Genomic DNA, 24,314 nt, shown 5'->3' with positions numbered 1-24,314 from the left:
TCTCAGTCCAGACAAAATTTCTCTTATTTTTATACTCCACAGCCAAATGGAAGGGGCACATTGCATGGGCGGAGGGAGCAACAAGTTCGCAAGATGCTGGACAACTACATGAAACATTACTCCTTCCAGGTAATCATCCCTATATAAACCTGATTCAAAGTTGTCTGAAAATCTTATGTTCTCGTGTAAAAGCTAAAAGATATGTTGAAAGGTGCATGTTTGTTTGGATTTTGCTGTATATGTCATATTTTACAGCTAGAACAAGAAATGGAAATATCACATGCACTACAAAATTTTGTTTGAAGCTCTTGTAGGGATGAAAATTGATGGCCTAATATAAAATGCTGCAGGCCAATATTCTTAACATGTTGTGTTACAAGCATACTTTCATGTGAAACAATCTTGTTTTGGAACCAGTGGTCTAACTGGACTGGTCTTGTACAAACTGAAGTGTTGATGGATTAAATAACTTCCTTGCCTTCTACATAATACTCAGACTCTTATTCTTTTACCAGTTACAAGCTTTTAAATGTTCTCTGTGGGTGTGGGGAACAGACCGTAGTTGCTTCCCATAACAGGTCTTTTCAAAATTAGAGTCTTTGTATTTGCCATTGGCTTGCCTGTTGTTGTAAACATGTGGTAGTTATAATTTGTAGTCTTACCTGCTGTGTTATTATGGTGGTTATTCAGTGTGTTATTGAGAGTATTTACACTTTTCCCCTTTTGCCCTCTCCTTGTTCAGTGGAACCTGCTGTAACAGCCATCTTATAAGATAATCTTTCCCCCCTCTTGCGTTTTGTAAACATTATAATGACACTGTGTAAGATGGCCACCTAAGACAGTCACTTTTTTCGTTGTCAATGGGTGGTCGTCTTAGACTATTTTGACTGTAATTTATTGTTTGCTTTCAATTTGTTCATATATTTTTACTGCTCTTTATATCATTAGGTTATTTAAGTTGAATTGTTGATTGAGAAGGTTGAGTTACAAGCAGTATGAGGTGTTCGTAATTGTTTTCTGCCTCAATTGACACAATTTGAAGCATTTGGGAGGTGGGCTACTTTGACCTTAGGGACAACCCATGCTGATTGGGTTACAGTTTCAGTGCAGAAAGGCAGAGAAACTCATTAAAATACATTTCTGAAAGCAGGAATTAAACTTGTCCCTTCTATGTAAAAAGCAAAAAACCTTACTATCAGCTCTCTGAAAGAAAGTCAGCTGTTGTGTTTTCATGTTATCTTTCTTTTACAGTTCTTGGTAACCTACAAATACCCTGAACTTTGTTTATATGGAATAATTCTAGGGGATTTGTGGTCGTTAACATGTTGTACAATTGGTTATCAGGAAGAGTTTCTGAATGCCTCCCCAAGAAAACGTCCGGCCAGCCCAAAGGTATCATGAATGGTTTTACTCACTGCACGTGGTGTACTGGCTCTCTTAAAGCTAGCTGTGACATCACTCGGGTGTGTTTGCAATTTGAGCAGTTTTCAGTGTGCAGTGTGAATATATATGCTTATTCTGTTGCTCCTGTATCAAACAAAAGGTTAATATTTTGGTAAGTTGATTGGTGTCAGCAGATGTTGAAGAAAAACTTGTTGCTGTCATCATCAGCTTAAAAATCTGTAGTGCATGAGGGTCATGTTCCATCAAACAAACTTCTTCAGGATGTCATGTCTCAGTTGTTTTAGAGGAAAAGTTGAGGGTTGGAGTTTTTTGGACTTTCTTATAATCTACCAAATTTGGGATAATAATGAGGTATCTGACAGTCAAAGATTATTGTAAGGAGAATTATCTGAACAAATTGGTTCAGTTGAGAACAGTTTTCTCCCAGTTAACATGGAGGATTTGCATAGAAGATAGGATTAAAGTGAAAGGGACCTTAGTATGAGAGAATGTGTATATGTGTGTGTATGAGTGTGTGTGTTTGTGTGTGTATGTATGTGTGTGTGTATGTGTGTTTAAGTGTGTGTGTGAGTGAGTGAGTGACTGTTTTGTTGCGCATGTGTGTAGACATCACAGAGTGAGTCGCTTATGTATCAACTTTTTCCTTTCATCATAGCACAGAGATATCACCAGTATATATTTTATTCTTAAATGATATGTTATACCACATCACACTGTAAATTTCAAGTGCATGTCTATGAAAATCAGCATGCCTCAAGTCATTTAAACTTTATTCAATCATACGATATAGCTTTCTTCTCTCAAACTGTATGTATGTTTATGCATGTGAGCTTGTGAGTTTTTGTGTGTGTGCGTGTGTGTGTGTGTGTGTGTGTGTGTTTGTGTGTGTGTATGTGTATGTGTGTGTGTGCATGTTTGTGTGTGTGTGTATGTGTGTGTGTGTGCATGTTTATGTATGTGTACTCCTGTGTGTGCATGTGTGTGTGTGTGTGTGTGTGTGTGTGTGTGTGTGTGTGTGTGTCTTAAGCCTTGATCAAAATAGCTTTGAGAAGTAAATGACCTTATGATTTACCTTAAGAAGTCGTCCGAAGAATGAAAGTTGTTCAAAATTAAAATGGTGTAAACAAGCGAAGGAACACACAGTACTTACAGTTAAACAATGGAAACTTACCTATGTTTGCAGGGCCAGGATCAGGGGTTTGGCCAACTCACTTGTGTGTGTGTGTGTGTGTGTGTGTGTGTGTGTGTGTGTGTGTGTGTGTGTATGTGTGTGTGTGTGTGTGTGTGTGTGCATGTGCGTGCATGCATGTGTGTGTCATGTATATTTGTGTGTATGTGTGTGTGCGTGCGTGTGTGTGTGTGTGTGTGTGTGTGTGTGTGTGTGTGTGTGTGTGTGTGTGTGTGTGTGTGTGTGTGTGTGTGTGTGTGTCTGTGTATGTGTGTGTGGGTGTTTGTTGAAAGGGGTGGCCAAAACCGGGCATGCAACTGCTTATATTTCCTCTTCAACTGCTTTTTCTGTTTTCTCTTTGTCAGTATTAAAGCTGCCTCTTAATTAATGCTCTGCCCTGAGAGGTAAATTGTAAATCTATGTGTCACCATCAACACCATTTTGATCATTGTTGAAGAGCGGTATCCTTCACTCAGCTTGTCGGCATCAACTCAAGTGGAGTAGGACACAACGCTCAAGCAGAAAGACAGAAATTACTTGATGAAATATGCTGGAAAAAAGCCTAACTATTTCACCATGTATGACAAGTGTATACACATATTGTATCAGTTTTTGATGTTTGAACAAACAGAAAATATCAGCACACACAGATGCGTTTTAACTATGATCTATAAAGTTATATTTTTTCAGTTGATCTTAACCTTGATGTATCAGTGTCCAGTTGTGATTGGATGGTTTTTAAAAACTTATTTTACAGAACAGTTAAGCGTATCTCTTTTTAACTCTTTTCCTACTGTGTGCCAATACATTGGCTTCTGTAAATGGCCCGGATGGACCTATCTCTTTTTATTGCAGCCTTTGTTTATGCTATATTTGTTGTTGATTGTAGAAGTTATTTCACATTTACCAAATTTCACAAAACTAGAAGTGTTCGGTTGACGGGTGGTCTGATGTGGTTTACTCCTGTCCTATCAAACATCTATCGTCCTTATCCCTCCTTCTGTTTTGTGATTGTTACTCTCTTATATCACCTTTAATCTTCGGCACTTGTGTGACCTAATTGTGTTGTAAGAGCTGTAAATCTCTTACTAAAATAAATACAAAATGAAACTAGAACATTGGATGGAACAAAATTAAGATGATTTGTATTTCACGCAAGTAAGGGTCCTTGGTTTGAGTTTGTCAATATGTATCCAGTCTGGGTCATCAGGTTTATGACCTCCAAAATATTGCTTATAAAACAGGAAGAACGTTCCAAAAAGTTGATCTATTGGGAAAGTTTTAACTGTTGCTACCTAAATTATGATTATACTTCGTCCTCCTGCTCAGAATTTTGATGTAGTAGTGAAATATACACCTGCATTCTTGGACTGAGGGTGAAATGTTTTTGGGGTTATTTTAAATAATTTTTTTTATCTCTCTCTTTTCGTAAGTGTCAACTTTTTCTTATATGTGTTTATGTGTTTATTATTTTTTGTTTGTATTATAACTATTCTTTCACCCCCCCCCCCCACTGATACTGAAATCAAAATTATATAAATGTCATATATTATTATTTGTTATTATCATTATTATTTTTATTATTATTATTTCAATCAATTACTTTTCAATTTAAAGTTACTTAAGAAGAAAAGAAGGAGGAGAGGTAAGGACGGTAGATGCTTCTTTCTTATCAGACCTCTATCATCCACATCTATACTCCTCCTTTTTTGTTTGTATGTTACTCTCTAGTAACAGTTCTAATTTTCAGCACTTATATGATCTAGTTGCCATGCATGTGCCGTAAAATTCATACAAAAGTTATGGGTATTTATCTGCCACCGTTGTGAATGGTTTTCATGTCACAGAAATAGAAAACTGTGGAGGCAAAGAGTTAAAAGCAGTTCTCACGCACTTTAACTGTCATATGACCTGTCAGCCAAGGACATTGAGACGATCAACCTGTTACAGAAACAGTGAACATCTCATGGTATCTTTCCGCCCAATCATACTCCCCCCAACCCATTCTGACCCATTTCACAGTGTGTCACTACATTACATACCATGTATCTTATTACTAAAGGTTCCAACAACACTCTCTGACAAATCTTTGCATATTGAATCGGTGTCTTTTGCATGCATAAGCTGCCATGTGTCTATTTAACCTCTGTCTGATTTGCATGTCTGTCTATGCTATTTCAACTTCTATTCTAATTTTATGTCCTTTCATATAGTTTCATATTTTGTTTGTGTTTCAACTTCTATTCTACATGTATGTCCCTCTATGCTGTTTCACCATCTGTTCTTAAGTACCTTGATGTTATTTCACAGTCTGTTCTACATGTATGTCGAATTGCAGTATTTCAGTGTCTATTCTAAATGGGTGTCCTTGTGTGTAGTTTCAATGTCTATTCTAATTTCAATGTCTATTCTAATATGTCATTTTGCTCTGTTCCAATGTCTATTTTGTACGTATGTTGCAGTTCGTTATTTCAGTGCATGTTTTGTCTCAACTCATATGTGTCCTCATATTGCAGAAGAACACACTGCCCAGCTGCTACTACTACCACACACCCAAGGGCTGTAAGATGAACACCAAAGCCACTGGAGTCCTCCATAGAGCCAAAAAACCGAAGTGAGTCCAAGCACCCAGTAGTTGCTTGATGTTTGTATTGCTTTGATGTCCTACTGGACTCAAGTCATTTTGAATGTGGATTGTTCAGCCTAGTGGTAAGAGATATAAAAAGAAGGACAGAAAAATAATAGGAACAGTTTTGTGACAAAATGTGACATGTCCTTTTCTCTGATTAGGACAAAAATGAAGATTCCTAGATTCTTATTTACTGGAATTACCTTAACGAATTTGTCTATAAGGTAAACATGATGTAAATGTTACTGTTTATGTGCCAGGAATTTTCGGCACATAATCAGACCAGTGAGATGAAAGGTATCAATGTATCTGCACTTGTAACAAAAAGAGTTAAGCTGAAATTGTTGTATTATTTATTATGAAATCCTTGTTGGATGAGCTCTCCATAAATTTTTGACTTATCCAGTTCCAGTTTTTATACAAAATGAAACAAATCTGCTTCTAATGAGTTTCAATTCACATTTTGAACAAATAAAAAACATTATTTGATGATATCATTTCTAATATAAGACTATAATAATGCTTCTTTAAAAAACACCAGAATTTTAGATTTTGTAAAGTTCAACATGCTGAATACACCAATTTATTACTATTACAATCTGTATTTTTTTGTCTTTGCTTTGAACTCAATTATGAGACGTATCTTTCAAACATAAAAATAAAATAATATGGCATTAGAATTACCAAAGGCGATATCAATCTCTATTTTAAATAATTTCCTCTGAAAGAACTTGATCAACACTGAAAAGACATGTTTCAATTTGCTAAAATTTGTTGACTCTTAAAAGGTGTCACTACTGTTGTTTAAGCTTAAAAGAAATTAATCACATTTTGTGAAAAAGGAAGTCAGTTGTTGAGCTCACATTTGTAGTCTACTAGATGGTATCAGTTTTGGTCAAACTTTGAAAGATGACGTTTGTCACATTTTCCAAAAATTGTTCACATAGACAATGGATGCTTTAAAAGTAAAGGCTACATAATAGGTTCCTTTGTACTTTAATATTCATGCGTGTTATACTTTCATTAGAGGGGGTTGCTCTCCTGGTGTGCATCTGTGGTCTTCACGTTTTGTGACCTACATTCCCGCACAACCACTCTCATCTGAATTCTTCCCAGAAATCTGATTGGAGGCTGGCCTACCCTGAGGTCTGTCCCAGACCAGCACATCTCCAGAGGGGAGGCCACCAGGCTGGTCAACTCAGCCACCAAGATTCTTGTGGCCTCAGTAAGTCTCATAGTCTTGTAGTGACCCTGAGAATAGGGTGAGATAAAGAAACCCTGAAGTTACTTTCAGGAAGTTGAAACACACTCTTAATTTAGCTCAACTTAGTTTATGGTACTTGCCTCTCATGCCAAGGTGATTGGTTTAATTGCAACTTTTGTGAGCATCTAAGAGGATGACTAACATTTCTTTCCTTGTATTTTTCCCACACCTGGTCCCGAGCGGTCTCAGATAGAGATGAAAAACCTATGTTTACATTGTGCATGTCAAAAATACTTAAATGTTGAAAATGGGAGAAAAGCAGGTCTGATCTGGCTGACTGTGCGGAGGAGCTTGTTGAATTTATGCAAAGATCTTAAGCAGATTGGGTCAATATGGCATATTAAAAGTATCTTCAGAAAGGCTATGTAGCTGCCTGAATGGCGGGGGATACTACATCATCATCATCAGGTGCCTTGCTGACTGGCGTTGGCAATCATGGACCTCCACTTCCCTCTGTCCTGCACTGCAGCAATGGTGTCTGTTGTTCTTGCTGTTCCCAGCCATGTTGTTAACTTGTCCAGTATCTTTCCCTCTGTCTGCCTCTGCCTCTCTTTCCATCAAACTTGCCTGTTGTTACAATATTCTTCAATGCTTTTTTCCACATTGTGCGTCCAATGACATTTGCCTGTCGCTTTCGTATATTCGTCATAAGCTGTCGTCTGCAATTTGCTTCAACCAAGACTTCTTCATTTGTGATACAGCGTGGTGAAATCAGGCGCTCGTCAAAATAATGAAATCCGAGAAAGCAGCATTTTTTGGCCAGTTTGGACATTTAAAAAAAAAATTGTTTTTTAGCTCAACACCTTTTATGTCCATTATAAAACACTTTTGTGTGTGGATTTTATGGAAACAAGTTGATTAAAGGCGCACAAAAATGTAAATGTGCAGTTACCAAGGATTCTTTAGCTATGGAAGTCACCAAACTTTGGCGGCCATTTTTTTGCTAATTTTACTTCTGAAACCAGGTGACCCCACCTCCTTCAATTGCAAATATCTCGACTTCTATTCTAGATAAGTGGATATTATTTTTCACCAAAAGGAAGACAAATGAACAGGCTTTAAGATGATACTAATAACTCCATACGCTCAAAATTTGACGAGCGCCTGATTCCGCTACGTCGTGACACATTTGTTTTTCTAGCTGTTCATTACATACTTGTAGGAAATATACCACGAATGTAAGAATCAGTTGTGGAAATCAAATCCTGTCCACAAATATGCTTATCACTGCACTTGACAACAAATATTTCAGAACGTACTATAATGCAATGCAATGAGTTTTTTTTAAACCATGTTCTTATTTCACGGGAATGAAGTCCAACCTTTTCTCCGTTTATGTTTGTTGGAGCCTTTATGACGCCACTGGCAAGTCAAACAAGGTTTTGAGAGGAAGCTTGTACAATGTCTTTTATCAGGGGGGGGAGGGGGTAAGAAGCTCACCAACTGTCACCTTATATCAAGTACGCAAGTTGATAAACTTATTATTATGATTTATTTTCATCAGTTTCACTTTACATTGGTGAAATATTATCCAGACATTGTTTTGGGTTTCTATGTTTATGTTGCGTTAGTGTTCAAGTATCATCCAATTGTTGGGGAGACGATTCGGGTACCGCCTGTGGGACTCATCATGATTTTCTATATGGAAGTATTTGATTGATATGGAATGTTCTCCACACCATACTACTGCTGGCCGGATTTTTGCCCTCGCATATGACAAGGACTCAGTGTAGCGGATTTTAAACTTGCTATTGGCAGGCGGTTGTGGACCAGGTAGACAAAACCAGAGCCCCTAGCGAGAGTAAGACTGGCCAGTCTGCCCCAAGACCTCGTAAGGTATACCGCACTGGACTCCTTACACACTGGCTGACACACACAAGTCTCTTATCCAATGTGACACACGCATGCTTTAGATGTGTTCACATCTCCCATATCCAGTGGGTCACACGCATGCCATCTGAAGCACACATCTCGAATATCTTTGTAACGTGCACTTTGCTGTGTGACATGCATATCTCCCATATTCAGTGGGATACGTTCATGCCGTCTGACTCTCACGTTTCACTTATCCATTGTGACACTCATGTGCGTTAGCTCTGCAATCTAATATGACTCATGCTTTTCACCCAACTCTCATGTCTCCCATATCTCTCATGTCTCCCATATCTGGTGTAACACACTCACTCATACATTCTGTATGACACGCACATGTCTCACATCCTGCGGGACCCATGTACATTTGCTATGATCCCTATGTCTCATATATGATGTGTAAAGCATGAACTCATTCTCTTTGTTCACTTATCTCTTATATCATGTGTAACACATAAGTATATTTCCCTTTAAGATACACTTTGTATTTCTGTTATATCATCACTGTGGCTGTCAGTTTTTGAACAGTTTTTGTTGTCACATGTCTTGATGTCACTTCTGATCAATCATGAGGGGCCTACTATATTGCACATGTCATAGCCTCAATTTTGCTCATATGAAAGTCACACATTATCATCCTTTTCATAATCTAAAGTGGAATCTGTCTTTAGTTTGTCCAAACTCAGACTGATCAAAGATGGGATTTTCTTACGCCACTCTGCATTCTCTCTGTGCCTTTCTCTCTTTGTGCCTCTCTCTCTCTCTCTCTCTCTCTCTCTCTCTCTCTCTCTTTCTCTCTCTCTCTCGCTCAGTCACTTTGTCTACCTGTATGGGTATATAAGCCGGTTTGTTTGTGTTTGTGAATGCATATTATGTATTTGGCATGACACTCACACGCACTCTCCCCCATACTAATGTGTGTGCACACACATACAAACACACACACACACACACAAACTCACATTATGCATACACTCACATTATATTCAGACACACATTCAAATTCACACACAAATGGATACCCACAATTTCTATTGTTTTGTGTGTAGAAAGTTTACCACTTTTTCATTTGGGGATTTCCTGGCTTTCTCCACTAACTCCTGTAATGTGACATTTCCTGTAACACCAATTCCCATGCAAAGATAGATACCAGTTTTTTTCATAAGTTCCTTACTTACAAACGATTAAAAACAATAAGAATAAAACAAGATTGCCATGTTCACGCTATTCAGTTTAAAACAATGGTTTACTATCACAAACAGTTCCAAGATTAGCCTTCTGATCCTTCAATCAAACTAGCATAAGTGTATACAAAAGTATCAGCTGAGTTTACCTGTGTAATGTACGTTTTTATTAGTTTTGTTTTTGTTTAACTAAGAATCAGATTGGACTTATTGAAAGAATACTCCAGCTATGTGCAGTCGTTTTGACTTATTTGATTGACACACATGATTTGCATATTAATAAAGGAACATAATTAGTTCATATCCTTGTGAAATCCTCTGGCAACTTGTAAGATCTCCTCAATTTCCTCTGAACTAATTGACTAAGATATGCTTGTGGTCTGTTTGTATGTATTGACGTCAGAAGCATTTAGAGATCGGACTCCGTTGGAATTTCTAGTCTGTCTCTCTAGACCAGTGCTTGCCAAGCTGGCCTGTATCGCCTATTAGTGGTTGATTTTGTCATTTCTGTGGGCTGTGGGCATCACTTGGGTAGTGACTGGTGTTATTTAAAGCCCTGCTTGGAAATACGTATTGATGTGTGGTTGAACATTTTAGCCTTTGAAAAGGTGGCAAAAGTTGGTGCTGGCCACGAAAAGGTTGACAAACACTGCTCTTGAACATGTACAATGTTTTTTTATGAGTTCACATGCATCTACCCTCCCCCACTGATCAAGCAGGGAAGCAGACGACCTGCAACGGCCAAGTACTCCTGGGACTCCCACAAGAGCCAGGCGGGCCGTGCCAGACCAAAGGTATTCTCTATGGAAAATCGTGACCATCAGTAGATATTAACCTGTTCTCTGTGTTTATGACAGGCTCACCAGGGTAATGTTCTCAGGGACATCCTCTGTCTTAACAACAGCTTTATCATGGAAAGCAGGACCTTGTGTGGTCTAAGTTTTACAGAGTGAGTGAGTGAGTTCGAAGCAAAGATAAGACGTACTGCATGCTTCAAGTTGACATTGTCAAAAGCTTTATAAAAGCACAGGTCAGGAATTTCTGTGTAGGATTGGAAAAAAACAACAACCCATAATGATTTCACTTGGATATCTTTTTTTCTACACTCACTCCAGTCTTTGACTGGCGTATTTCTCTCTAACCACCAGTGTAAGTTGCACACCTCATATCTGCCTTGTGTTTTCTGATGCAGAAATGTGTTTTTCTGCTTACAAGGACAATCATGATCTTGACTTGGTGAGGGAGTTAATAACCTTTGGTCCACTCTTCTTGATATCTTTAGTTATCTCGTATATAGCTGTCCTCTTTGTGACCTTCCAGTCTCTTTCTCTAAGTCTATGCTGTCATCAGGTCCTCACACACTGCAACCCCCCCCCTTTCGGACTCTTTTTCCTTTGCCTCACATGTACTCCATCCTCTTTGCCACTTTAATTCATATTCTGTGTGACAACCCAGTCCAGTCTATTTCACTGAGTCCTTTGTGTGCACCATAAAACTTATGTGAATGGTTGGAGGGCGCCACTGGTTTGTTGTTACTGTTTGATACTTTTCCCCTGAACTAAATGGCCAACATCATGTCAATCTGCACCTCTTTACCTAAGTTAAACTGAACTAGTCATAAGACTGATCTTTTCTCAGGGTTGTTTCTTCCTGCTAACCCCTCTCCACTACATGCTCCCAGTCACCTCAACAATTCCACTGGCTGTGACCTGACCTTGCCGCCTCTCATATCCATCTCTCCCACTTCCTTATTTTCTCATGTTTTTGTTTGATCTTTATATCTCTATTCTTTTGCCTTAGTAAAAAAACCCCACTCTTTTTATCATTGTTTTGTCTTTGCATCTTGTCCTTTCATGTAGTCATAAAATGCTTGTGGGTGTGTGTAGTTTTCATGTCATGTCTATGTTTCCCGCTCCACATTTCCTCCTAATCCAAGTCTTTTTCTCACTTCACAAATGCTGATTCTCTGTATGACAGGACAGAGAGCTGATGGCAATGGCAGATGCAACTGGCATTTTTTTTTTCAGTTTGCCTGCTTTGTACACGAGGACGCCTCACCCTCCAACCATCTTTTTTGCCCTCCCTCCATCTCCCCTTCCATGTCTCCGCTGCCCACCACTCCCATATACCCCTTCCTTTGGTATCAATGAGATGATAGACTTTTCACAGGGTGTTTTTCTTCTCTGTCTCCTTAGGCCTATGATGACTCCTACATCGATAAACCCAGGTTAGTGATACCTCTTCTATATTTCAAGATCACCTTGTTTGAGTTTCAAGTTCTGGTACAAATGTGTAATAGAGGGTTATTGGTTTCTTTTGTACGTGGCTTAAAAAAAATACATTACAGTTATATGTGTGTTTTCTTGGGGAGAGTTGTTTTTACATTATATTGTTATTATTATTATTGATATTGATTAAACTAAATGCTTTGACTACTAACAATCTGTAATGCTGTGATGGGTTGAATTTCAGAGCCACTTCAGCCCAATCTCGGCCAAGATCACCAACTCCATCCCAGAGCACAGCAACAACCACGTCAGCGACAACTGCCACAAGCACGTCCACCGATGATCACCCACCCGTGCGGCCGCAGTCAGCCAAGTACCGATCACGCACAGTCATCAATGTGCCACAGCGCAGGGCCCAGGAGGAAGTGGCTGTGATCAGGGCTACTCAGACGGCGGCTGATTTTGACGTGGGAACCAAGCATGATCGGCAGCTGCTGGAGAAATATGACAAGGTCGTAGATCCTTGTGGCCCCTGTGTCTTCTGCTTCTGTGTTCTGTTGTCTTTAAGGGGAGTTCGTGTAGTGTGTAGGTTAAGGGACACAGCACAGGCCTCATAATCCACAGCTCCCTGGTCTCATCGTGTAAAAATAATTGTAAAAATTTTTCAAGGCTTTTTTAGCTACTTACCTCCGGCAAGCCGCTCCCAGTAGCTTGCAGTTGGAACAGCTGTTAGCGGCTTTGGCTCTTTCTATTAATTATGCAGTCCTTCAGCCAGGAAGAGTGTAGGTTATTTCTTGCCTTCTCTTTAAATCAGTGTGTGTTTCTCTTTGAGAGACGCTGTCAAAAGATTAGTTTAGCAGTATTGAGATGTGCATGAATTTAATAAAACCTTGTTTTTGGGTCATTGTACCTCAAATATACAACATCCCAGGAGAAGGAAAAAAAATAGTTTTAAGTTGGCATGGTATTTTTCTTATTCAGAAACAATGAAAACTTTTACTCAGATGAAAATTTTTACATTGTGACTTCTTAGTGTAAGACTCGGCCAAATGCCGTTTAAAAAAGTGATGTATGACGGAATCTTACGCTGCCCAGTTGCTTTGTGAATGGTATGCCAGTTCAACCCATAATCTTTGCTATTGCCCTCTTGTTTCTGCAGCTGGAGGAGGAGGTCGATGATGGAGCATGGTGTGAGTACCAGGTCTATGTCTGCACGGGCACGCGTATTGGCTCCAGCACAAAGGCACCCATCAAGCTGACAATGTACGGGGAGAAGGGCAGAACAAAGGAGTTCATTCTCAATGACTCCAAACGCCACAAAATCCCATTCCAGAAAGGGAAGGTGAGAGACTTTTACCAGGATCTTTGGTGCAAGGTTCAGGCTCTTCATCATGTGTGCCAAAGACATCAATTCAAATTCCATATGGGAAAGATATTTTATTGAGAATCACAGCTTTCTTGTGGGATTCCTCCCACTCCACCTTAGTTGGCCCTGTCAGGGAGGGTTGGAGCAGCCTGTTTCATAAATGGTCACAGGGGGTATGATAAATTGAAAGTTGTCCAGTGAGAGACCTCTCGACAACCACAAAATGGCAGCAGAAAATGAGGAAGAAATTTCTTAGATCCACATGAGAAGTGTGATGCAGACATAGTTTGAATTAAAATGCCCACTTATGCACAAGACAAGTCATGCTATGTGTCAGTTATGTTGATTTCATTTGTGCTTCCTTTGCTTGTGTAGACTTCTCTTTCCTGTACTTCTCTCAAAGTATTAATGTTTATCTTTGTAGTTGCTTCCATTTCCAGGATGTCTCATGTATGGGCTTCTCTGTGCGTCAGTTTCATTAGGGTCAATTTAAAATTATACTGTTCTGATACATTTCTCATCTGTACTTTGTGTTTTGGTTTCTATTTCTCCAATAATTCTGTATTTATATTACAAGAAAAAGCTTTTATTTTTATCAATTTCTGATTTTAGTAACTGCTCTCAACAGGCAGTTTTTGTGTGTATTTGTCGTAACGTTTCTTTGTTATGGACTTTGCAGGAAGATCTTTTCATGCTGGCGGCGCATCACATTGGTAGGATCAGGAGAATACAGATTGGCCACGACAGGCCTGAGCTAAGTATGTCCCAGAGGTTGCAGCACATCTTGCCTTACTAACCATGTTGTTCACTAATACTGTCTGTAATTTGTGCAAATCTTCAAGGGGGGAGGGGGGGGGGGGTCATAAAAATAAAACAAAAGAAGTTGCAAAGGTTATTTATGAAATACTCATGGACATTTTTTATCATTTCATTTGTTGTTTCAACAGGACTTTCTAGTCTAGCAGTTATTTGATACCGTGGTCTCTGACAGTATGTTTAGATGTTTGACACATAAGCTGTTTGTGGCATTGAAAAATCTATTCTGATAGAATGGTTAATACTATGTGACTCTTGTTTTCTGTTTTCTGACACTGTTTTATTCATTGTACTTTCCTCCCTTTGTATCAGGCTATGCATGGTATCTGGAAGGGGTCACTGTCTACGACATGCATGCAAGGAGGATTTTCCAGTTCCCCTGTGAACAGTGGCTTTCTGGACAGGCCGGGGATAAGAAGACATACCGTATGCTTCAAGTTGATCGTGAGAGAGAGTTTATTGATGGTGGGTATGACATATCTTTGAACATGTGTGTTGTAGTGAGATGAAAATGTTCAGAGAAGATTGCAGTATAATGATATATTGATGATGTGTATCTAACATTTGGCTGTGACTTGTCATCTTAGAACAAGGTTACAAACGTAGAGAAGTCTTGGAACACGGTTGTTATAACGGTGCATACCTATGGTCTGGAAATAATTTTTTTATCAACGGACAAGAAAGAGGTTGTGGTATTTTTGAGCGAAGAAACATATTTGGGGGAGGGGGGGGGTATTTGTTGATGATACATGTCCAGTATCTAATTGCAGTTGTGTTTTAATAACACAAAAAACAGAGAGAGAGAGAGGTATGGTATAGAATGGGTTAACAAGCTTATCAAAATAGCGTAGATATTTAAGAGATGGGAACCCTTGTGTAGCTGTTCTAGAGTCATGTCAAAGGAGAGCTGTAAGAATTCGTTTAATGCTCCAAGTTAAAAAGACAGGACTTTGAGTAGCTCATTCTTGTAGTTAAGACGTGCTTGCGTGCAATGTACGTTAAACCTGCTGGTACTACATGTATGTTCAGTTTTCTGGTACTTCATCAATATTTAGCAGGTAGATACTACATGAATACTACATGTGCATTTGCCTGTTTCGCTACAATCAGCACTGGGGGATGAAGCTGGCTTGGAGAAGTCCACGAGAAAACACAGATACTCTGCAGAGCCAGAATCATCGACACCCAGTGAGGCGTTCCGGTACCAGCCGAAAGGAGAGGACAATGTGAGCACACGGGTGCGACCGGGCGATGACTACAGCGACACCGACAGCTCTGACAGCTCTAGCTCCGGCCGCTCACAGGACGCCGAAGTTCCTGTCAATGAGCATGGCTCTACGCCACGGCAGAAGAAAAAGGTCATTGTGGTTTCCATGTCCATTGTCGTTTAGTACAAATTGTACTAAACGAAACTGTTCTACTCAAAATTGAATATCACTGTGTCGGCGGTCTAAAGTTTAGGCTCTTTGCTTAATATACAGATGTGAATTTGATGTCTTTGAGAGAAAGATGTTTTATAGAGCATCTTAGTCTTGTTGTGTGGGTGTAGTATGCCACACTAATCTGGTTTGCATTGACAACAATAAGGTAGAAGCAGCCCACTTTTATATGGTCAAGTTGTGTCAGTTGGGGATCGTTAATCATTAACAATCAGTTTTTAAGCTCAATACTTATTAATTTCATTTTTATGGTTTATTCTGCTGACAGTCAATTTTTCATACATTTTACCAATTGTTTTTTTTTAACTTGCATAAAAGAGAGTTGAGGCTTGTGTACTGATATTTGTTTGATTCATAAACGCTAGGTTGTTGCTTGGTGATGGCCACTCTTGATGGTCACTGACAAGAGTTACTAACTGTTGATGATGGTTACTGGCTCATCTTTCATTCACAGTTGAAGTACCTCATTGTCTTTGTGGTTTTTCATCACGATCTATAGCTGGTGATGTTACCTGATTTGATACAAATGTGACTTTGCCAACAAGAATATGAGTTTCAATTCCAGGTAGAGTCTAAACTTCTCATGTTCTTTCTGAAAATGTTCCCCTCTTCCGGAAGTTCCAATAGGGAGACAGCATTGGGTATACTATATTTTGTGTCCAGTAGGGTGGAAAATTTCAACAACACAAAACAATACAAAATATCCTATTTTGTCTTCGGCTAGGTGGTTGCCACATATAATCTCTGTGCACTGTTCATATCATGGCTCATCCCAATTCCTTCCATTCAGGTGGCTAAGGACGACTACGAGGAGAAGACACGGGCTGGGACTGTGATAACGCTCCATTCTGCCACTGACTCCCAGCAAGTGGACGAGATCTTCATGGAGCCCAAGGGACGAGCCGCTAATGCCAAGTCTGGCTCTGATTTTCTAGAGGGATATAAGGTACCAGTGTGGGAATGGTTTACTGGTGGTATAGCTTCTGTGCTTTTCTGTTACAGAAGTAAATCCTGATAAGGCCTGCCACATTGAGGCTGGTTTACATTTTCTTATACAGGTTCTTGGATTAGATTATCCAAGTGCAAGAGCTATTCAAAGGGGAGTTTGGTATTGATCTAGGTTATTGTGTGAACATTGCGTGATGGGTTTGATACATGAGGGTCTTCAGTTTTTGTTGTCATATTGTTAATATGTTTGAGAATGCAGTCTTTGAGAGGATATAGTCGGATTGATAATGTAATTGTTGTGGGAGTGTGATCATTCTGAGAAAGTTGTCATTAGGAAAATGATGTCATTGCTTTTTGAGTGTACTCGTTCTGTATGTGTCTGCAGTGGATTTTGTTTAACTGAATTCATTGAAAATTATTGTTCATGTTCATATAGAAGACCATATTGTCTGTTCAGCTACAATTAGTGATGGTGGCAGGTGTCATGTGTCATTGGTAGGTTTTTTCTGATATATAACAAAAATGTTGCTACCGTTTGCCCTCATTGTTTTGTACAGCATCACTGTGACTGTAAACAGCAGACTGTTTTATCATGTCTTGGGTATTTCATTCTGTGGTGTTTTTGTTAAATTAAAAACTGTATTTTTTGTGTATTTATGTCGAATTCTCCTTTTTGTATTTAGGCCAGACTTTATTGTTCAATTGTTATTACAACTGATGACTCTGTCATGTTTTCTTTGATTGCAGACAGCACTATCTGCATCAGAAGCTGAGAAGAAGAGAGGGCTTGAGCGAGAAAGAGAGATGGAGCGAGCATTGCTCCAGGGCAAGAGTATTCACGAGGCAGTGCGGGATGGGGATGTGGACAGAGTCAAGGATCTGCTGCACCATTTCCCTGAGATGAGAGAGTGAGCTCCCTTTGTGGTTTTTGCTTGTGCTCAGTTCAGTTAAAGTTTACAGCGGGTTAGGACAACATTGACCAGATTCGACCTTTAATGCCCCGACTTTTCTCTTTCCTTGCCAATTCTCAATGCATCATCGATATTCAGTGCCAATCCATGAGCTATTATAGATGTACTATTATCTTCTTTTCTAAACAAGCCCTTTTCTTCCATATATTGCTCAGATGGATATTTTATTTCGATTTGATGTTTCTTATTATCTCCTTAATTATTTTGTTCCGTACAACAATAGCTGTTGACATAGACCTTCCAATTCTAAACAGGTCAGTGTTACAGGATCTGTTTTGTGCTGGTAGATAGATTGATATATACCCCATATGATGAGGATATACTGTATATCAAGTACATATTTTAAAATATATTCGACTTGTTTGAAAGGCTTGACATAAGATGTGGATCAATATATTTTAAACACCACTATCTGCAGTGATGGACTAGTGTTTGAATATATATGGATATAACTTAGACATTATGGACTGTGATTTGAATCTGTTCGTTTGATTTCTTTTTAGGACTATCGTGGAGTGGGGTAATGGTTTGTAACTGATAATATGCATTTGTAATGTACTTTACAAGTGAAATTACATCTATGTAGTAAACCTAGAGTCTATGTCCCTCTTTCAGATTTGCTTTTTTTTACATTTGTCAGTTTTAAAGACGAGAGCAGCTGGACACCTTTGCACCTCGCAGCTGCCAGAGGAAACATCGAACTTTTGAGATGGCTACTGACCAGTGAGGCGGACATCAATGCAGAGACGTCCACAGGCTACAACGCTATGCACATTGCTGCCATGAATGGCCATGTCAGCTCCATGATGGTATGGGCAGGAACTCCTCTCATCTGATTTATTTTGTTATATCTTCTTTTACATTGTATGTTACTTGGATGCAGAGTGGTCGTTCATAATCCTGTGAAAAGCGTGTATACTGTTGCTCTAAATTAGATGCTGTCAATGATCATTACAATGCCTCATCCCAGTCATATGTGTAGTTTTTGTTCAGTGCTGGATCGACTGGAAAATATGATATGTGAGGCAGCGTGTTGGAATCAGGCTCTCGTCACTTTTTGGGCATGTAGAGTCATTTGTATCATCTTAAAGCTTGTTCACTTGTCTTTATTTGGATGTAAAAAATGTCCATTTATCTTGAATACAAGTCGAAATATTTGCAAAAGAAGGAGGTGGGGGTCTCCTGTTTTCAGAGGTAAAATCAGTGAGAAAATTGCCGCCAAAGATTAGTTATTTACTTAGCTTAAGAGTCCGTGGTAACAGAAAATTTACATTTTTTGTGCCTTTAATCAACGTTTTTCAGAAAAATTCGCACAGAAATGAGCTCTTTAATGGGCATGAAAGGTGTTGAGCCAAAAAACTAAAATTCGATAAAAAATTCGCCCACCTGCGGAAAAGTGCAAGTTTCTTCACTTTGATTATTTTGACGAGACCCTGATTCCACCAAGCTGCCTCACATATAATATTTTTTTCCAAAGAAAGTATGTTTGTCCCCCAGAATGGAATCCTAGTCAAGTGGTTTAGGAGTCAAATTAGCAATTGTTGGTCTGTGTCTACTTTCCTAATAGAATGTGATTGTCTTTATCTTTGGTCAGCCATATTTAGTTTTGTTGTTATTATTATGTTTTTTAAATATTATTTTGTCTTTATTATTCATTGTGATCAGTTTGTTCAATTTGGGGCTTGGATTGATGCAAAATTTTGCATAGGCTGGCTGGTTCTTTTTTTACTTTTGGTTGTGAAGGTATCTTGAATGTGCTAAAAAAAGGCACTAAGACTTCCAAGGTTTTCTTCTTTGTTCACCTACTTCTTGATCAAAATGGAAAAGTCTGAGAAAACCCTTTCACAGTTTTCCACTCAGCATGCCTGAGTGAACTGAGGACTGAACCAGTTATATTGCTATCAGAGGCAAGGGTCTTACCAGCAAGTTGGTCCTTTGAACCAAAGCTCAAATTGGAGCAGTGTCTGTGTCTTCCTTTATCTCAAATCCTTACCCATTGCTCTGTATGTGAATTGCTTCCCATTTTAAGAAGTGACATTGGAAAGGGGGGGAGTGTGTGTCTTATTATGTTAGCATGATTTCCAACCACTGTGGAAGATGTCACCGGTGACTTTTACTTCTTTTCAATTCATCTTTTAGTTCAGTGTATTGTCATTGGTTCCATGTATTGTCTAGTCTTTTCTATTCTTGTGCCTCTTGTGAGCTCAAACAAAGAAGTGAATCAATCATCACATTTTCTGTCATCAGTTGCTTCAGGCGATGGGATCCTCCATATTTGGCTTGACAGCAGAGAAACAGTCGGCTCTGCACTTGTCTGCTAAGAGGTAAGAGAAATGTGTCAGAATGTCGTTGTTTTGTACCATCGTATGACTATGTGTCATGTCACTGTTACACAAAGCACTGGATGATCTCTCTTTTTATGCTACTCATGGAACTTGATGCTCTCTATCTTTATGTTCCTAAAGGCACTTGGTGCTCTCTATCTTTATGTTCATAAAGGCACTCGGTGCTCTCTATCTTTATGTTCCTAAAGGCACTCAGTGCTCTCTATCTTTATGTTCCTAAAGGCACTCGGTCCTCTCTGTCTTTATAATATACAGGCGCTTGGTACTTCCTGTATTCATGTGTAGCAAGGTACTTGGTGCTGTCTGGTTCTAGGTTACACAAGGCCCCAAGGCATGATGTATGCCTTCTATCCTCATTTTACACATGCCTCATAATGCCATTGATCTCTTTTTTTCCACACATTTTGGTACCCATGATCTGTATGTTATATGAAGCTCTGTCTATATATCTGTTACTCACTTCTGTAGTTTCCATGTTGTGACTAGTCACTGTGTTTGTTTCTCCCCCCCCCCCCCCCCCCCCCACCCCAGTGGTCATCTGGAGTGTGTCAAGTGGCTTGTGGCCAACCGTGCCTCTCTGCCAGCTGAGGATGCCTTCGGTCGCACGGCTCTCAAGTTGGCCGAGGAGTTCCGTCACGATGCCTGTGCTGACTTCCTGCGCATCTGCCTCCGGGAGCTTGCCAACCCCCGCAGCACGTTTGCCATGATGCAGGGACAGAGGTTGAGCCAGTAAGTGATGCAGCAATACTGTTGTTGATATTTTAAGCCCCAACTTACACAATGCAGATTATTCAGGAGGAATGCTTTTTAAAAAATACTGCTTATTGGGGCCAGTGAGAGTCTCACCAATGTTGCAAATATTTCATGCCCTCGACTTAACCATTAAAGCCCTTAATTCTTTTTTTTCATACCTCCCTAGAATCCTGAATTAAAATTGAGATACTAGAAAAAATTAGGTTGGTTCATTGTTTTGTTTACTGTGTCTTTAATTGTTGTTAGATTTTACTGAAGTTTGAAAATGTTATTTATATGAATGCACAGTCTGAACAAAAGGGGAAAAGGTTAAAACACTGGTTTTTAGGACCAACTCTATGAGTTAAGTCTTGTGTGTGATCTCCGACTCCACTTCAGTCAAAGTATCATTAGACCCAGCCGTAGATTTAGCCTCTGGTAGCTTTAGTGGTGATCCCCTGCCAATTCCACTATCATCAAAATCATCATCGGTGTTATGCGGAACATTGCAATCGTCTTCAACGGTCATAGTTATTGATATATCCGACTAGGAGATTGTTATTTGGGTCTGGTTCAGGATCAAAAATGTCAAAAATTTTGCGGTCTGAAGGGCCTGGTAGCGAAAAGTGACAAATTTTTCTTAAAAACTAGCAAAATTTCCAAACTTTCGGTGTAGAACTGCTCTCATGACATTATCGGTACTTTCTGCTCGCGACAGTGTCATTTGGAGTTACATCCCCTGTTTTTAGCACTGGGAATTAAACGATAAAGTAGACCAGCGGTTACCAGCGGTATAGGAAAATACGGCGTCAGCGGTTACCAGCGGTATAGGGTTTTAAGGGTTAATATAGATTTTTCTGGAGGGGGGGGGACTTCTTCCAGACTGCTCATTAGGGCTACCCTGGAGCTGTGTAGAAAACATCCCAGCGAAAAGACAAAGGTACTCGGGAAAATATCACCTCTACTTGGGCGTGGAACTTATGTCCTTCATGTAGCCTACATTGTGAAAAGTCCAACTGTTACAGCATAGATGTTACTGTGAAGTTCTAATGGATCAGGGTTTGCGGAGGAAACTGTAGAACTTTTGTTGTTGTTGAATTGTGGCAGACATCTAACTTTTGTTTTTAACTCACTTGCGACTGGGCCCTTTCACCAGTCACAAGCGTTGAAGACTGGCGTTTTTGGGGGTATTTCAATAAATCACCACAACTCTCAGAATTACCCTATTGTAATTATTTTTTGACACAGTAAAGTAACATTCAAGCTTAATCTAATACAAAGAAACCAAAGTTGTCTAAGTTTAATACTTTAATTTGTATGATTTTTTAAAAATTGGCATGAATTTGATTTTCCAAAAAATTTCCAGAGACGTGACAAGTGGAATGAAATTCACTACAACAACAAAAATAAAAGTTCAAAGTGTTCTGGTTTGATTTGTATACATGTGCGAGTGTTTGGTGAATATATAAAAGCTGGTCTGTGCATTGATTCAGACCCATACACTGAATTACATGAGACAGATGTACGGCACGGCGTTGTGATTTCGTTGCGCGAAAAACAACACCGGTACTAGTGCTAGATCTAGCCCTAAAACTACGACTCGGGCCATGTTCAGGTACATATCCAGGATCCTAACTATTAGACACATCATATTCTGAGACACTAAAACTAGTAAAACGTACAGAAGTATAGAAAACGGCGAAATTATGTGATTCTGGTTCATGCGACTTCTTCGACCGTTACTACGACGCGACTGTCGGATTACTATGAGCTGTATAGAAAAAAACAAAGCGCGAGTTCCGGTCTGTTCAACCCCAGTTGGGGTCACTGTCCTTCACCTTCAATAACTTAAAAACTACCGGCCCCAGAGATACGAAACGAAGTCTAAGTAGCTCAGGCTTGGCCAAACAAGGGTACGAGGCGGGTCTCGCGATCCGTGCGTGATTTGTAGAGCGAAAAAAAAATTCCAAAGTTGGTCACGCAGGGCTCGTGTGACTCGTCGCGAGCGTCGCGGCGGGGGTCACGCAACTGTTGTGTGACCCGTCTGAAGTGAGTTAAAAGCAAGTGAGCTCCCAATGTTTTCATTATGATATTGTCTTTTAATGAAATGGCTTTTTTTGTTCTTGATGTGACTCTCATTCAGCCAGTGTGAGAAATTTGGAAATACATGTATTAGAAATTCCTGTGGTACAAGAACTTTCTAGTATGGATATGCTACTGAAGTGCAATCTATTATTATTTATTGTAATAATGATTTGTTTTAAAATTTCTTAAATTTGTAGAAAAACTGCAAATCTCTTCACTCTCTTATTCTATAGAATTAGAAAGAGGTTCTTCAGCTGTTTGTTTTAGAGTGGACATCCATCCTGAAGTTATGTTCTTAACTATTGTTTATTGATCGAAAATATCTGAATAGCTTGCTAGCCATCTTTGACTGTGGCAACATTGATATGAGCTTGCTTGTGATAGTTGTTCTCCTGGCTCTCTCTACTAGTTTTGTCCACCTGTACATTTGTTTACATGTCTGTTAAAATCTCTAATCTTAGGAGTGGCCTCCCTCCTATTGAAGAGGACACAGGCTCTGCCTCCAGCAGCTCACAGTGGAAGGACGATGTGGTGAGAGAAGACAGATGTTGTACTGACTGTTTCTGCTCCTTATATCTCCTCTGATATATGGCTTACACCACTTCATAAAACCTTAGAACTTGGAAGTGGGCGGTTGGTGGGCGCTTTGGTGTGGTTTTTATAGATTTTTTTGTTTTAGGCTCAGCACCTTTTATGTCCATTTAAAAAACATTACTGCTTGGATTTTACTGAAAAATGTTGATCAAAGGCACAAAAAAATGTAAATTTGCAGTTTCCAAGGACACTACAGCTTTAGAAGTCACCAAAATTTGGCGGCTATTTTGACTCAGTTGTTCAACTTTGTTTTTCTTCCTTGATATTGTCTGAAATTCGAACAAAGCAAAATTTGTACTTGATGAAAATACCTGTGTGCTTTGTTGATTTTGCCATATGTGGTTCTAGACTGTATGGATAAATTTGCGTATTTACATATGTAATATATGTATGCCATTGTAATTTGTAAACCTGATTGTCTCTAATATTTTAAAAAAATTGGACAGACAGGATTGCTGTCCTAGTGAAGGACTTGTCCGTCAGTGAAGAACAGGATTTACTTGAATTCAATCTCTTATTGTCTCTTCCCAGTGTATTATTTTGTTGAAAATAGTTCTTGGCAAAATCATTATATCATTGCGTGAATTTTACTTGCACTCTGTGTTTTCCCCCCTTTTTGTATTTAGAAGGGACACTCAGCCTCAGAGGATAGTGAGAATGAAAAGAAGAGCCAGAGAAAGTCCAAGGCTGAAGAAAAAGAGCTGGAGGTATGAAACATTATTTTTTCCATTCTGAAATGACTTACGTTTTTTTTCCTATGATAAAAAAAAATGGGTCTGATTTAGCATTCCTGGTTGCATCATCAGCCCAAGGCCGGTATGAAATCAATGTTCTATTGCATGAAGGAAATCCTCAATACAGCCTTTGTTTACACCCACATTATGCACACACTTGTCAGTTGCTGTTTCCACTGTGATGTAGTGCTAGTAGAAGTAGCAGTCTCTCACATAAAGTTGATCTCAGTTTTCCTTGAGTCGAGAGCTGTCATCATGGAGAGGAACATTTTTTTTTGTTACACTATGATACAATGCTTGTGTTCATGGTAAAAATTCAGTTACTTTTCTCATTATGAAGAATACTTTTTGTCATCATCTTTATCATCATTATTGTAGAGAAAAGAAGTTTAAAAATAGAGAGTCTTTGGGAATCTTTGAAGTTTTCTCTCTCATTGCACCATAGACGAAAGTGAGAGTGCTGTTAGTTCAGTTTGTGAGGAACTATACTGTAATGCAGACCTTCTTGGTTTGAGTTCATGTTTGAAGATTTTTC

The 24,314-nt window shown here is 39.2% G+C and overlaps 1 protein-coding gene across 5 annotated transcripts in view; it reads left to right on the top strand.

The window, feature by feature from the left end:
* Positions 1 to 24,314, top strand: part of LOC101852208 — a 37,856-nt gene that overhangs the window by 10,840 nt on the left and 2,702 nt on the right. The window contains exons 4-22 of one of the 5 annotated variants that reach the window (XM_005108675.3): positions 43 to 129; positions 1,345 to 1,392; positions 5,089 to 5,186; positions 6,318 to 6,426; positions 8,224 to 8,301; positions 10,241 to 10,315; positions 11,717 to 11,748; positions 11,994 to 12,261; positions 12,909 to 13,091; positions 13,795 to 13,873; positions 14,244 to 14,396; positions 15,042 to 15,289; positions 16,161 to 16,316; positions 17,066 to 17,226; positions 17,930 to 18,098; positions 19,537 to 19,613; positions 20,166 to 20,363; positions 22,913 to 22,982; positions 23,672 to 23,752. In XM_005108675.3, the coding sequence (XP_005108732.1) occupies positions 43 to 129; positions 1,345 to 1,392; positions 5,089 to 5,186; positions 6,318 to 6,426; positions 8,224 to 8,301; positions 10,241 to 10,315; positions 11,717 to 11,748; positions 11,994 to 12,261; positions 12,909 to 13,091; positions 13,795 to 13,873; positions 14,244 to 14,396; positions 15,042 to 15,289; positions 16,161 to 16,316; positions 17,066 to 17,226; positions 17,930 to 18,098; positions 19,537 to 19,613; positions 20,166 to 20,363; positions 22,913 to 22,982; positions 23,672 to 23,752 (2,370 nt within the window). Of the gene's footprint in view, positions 1 to 42; positions 130 to 1,344; positions 1,393 to 5,088; positions 5,187 to 6,317; positions 6,427 to 8,223; positions 8,302 to 10,237; positions 10,316 to 11,716; positions 11,749 to 11,993; positions 12,262 to 12,908; positions 13,092 to 13,794; positions 13,874 to 14,243; positions 14,397 to 15,041; positions 15,290 to 16,160; positions 16,317 to 17,065; positions 17,227 to 17,929; positions 18,099 to 19,536; positions 19,614 to 20,165; positions 20,364 to 22,912; positions 22,983 to 23,671; positions 23,753 to 24,314 lie in introns of all 5 variants that reach the window. The other 4 variants (XM_005108676.3, XM_005108678.3, XM_005108677.3 and 1 more) reach the window with 4 other exon arrangements.

Source organism: Aplysia californica, unplaced genomic scaffold (assembly GCF_000002075.1).
Source record: "Aplysia californica isolate F4 #8 unplaced genomic scaffold, AplCal3.0 scaffold00708, whole genome shotgun sequence".
NCBI classification, from domain to species: Eukaryota; Metazoa; Mollusca; class Gastropoda; order Aplysiida; family Aplysiidae; genus Aplysia; species Aplysia californica.
The sequence above is the reverse complement of the archived record's forward strand: the minus strand, read 5'-3'. Positions and strand labels throughout refer to the sequence as shown.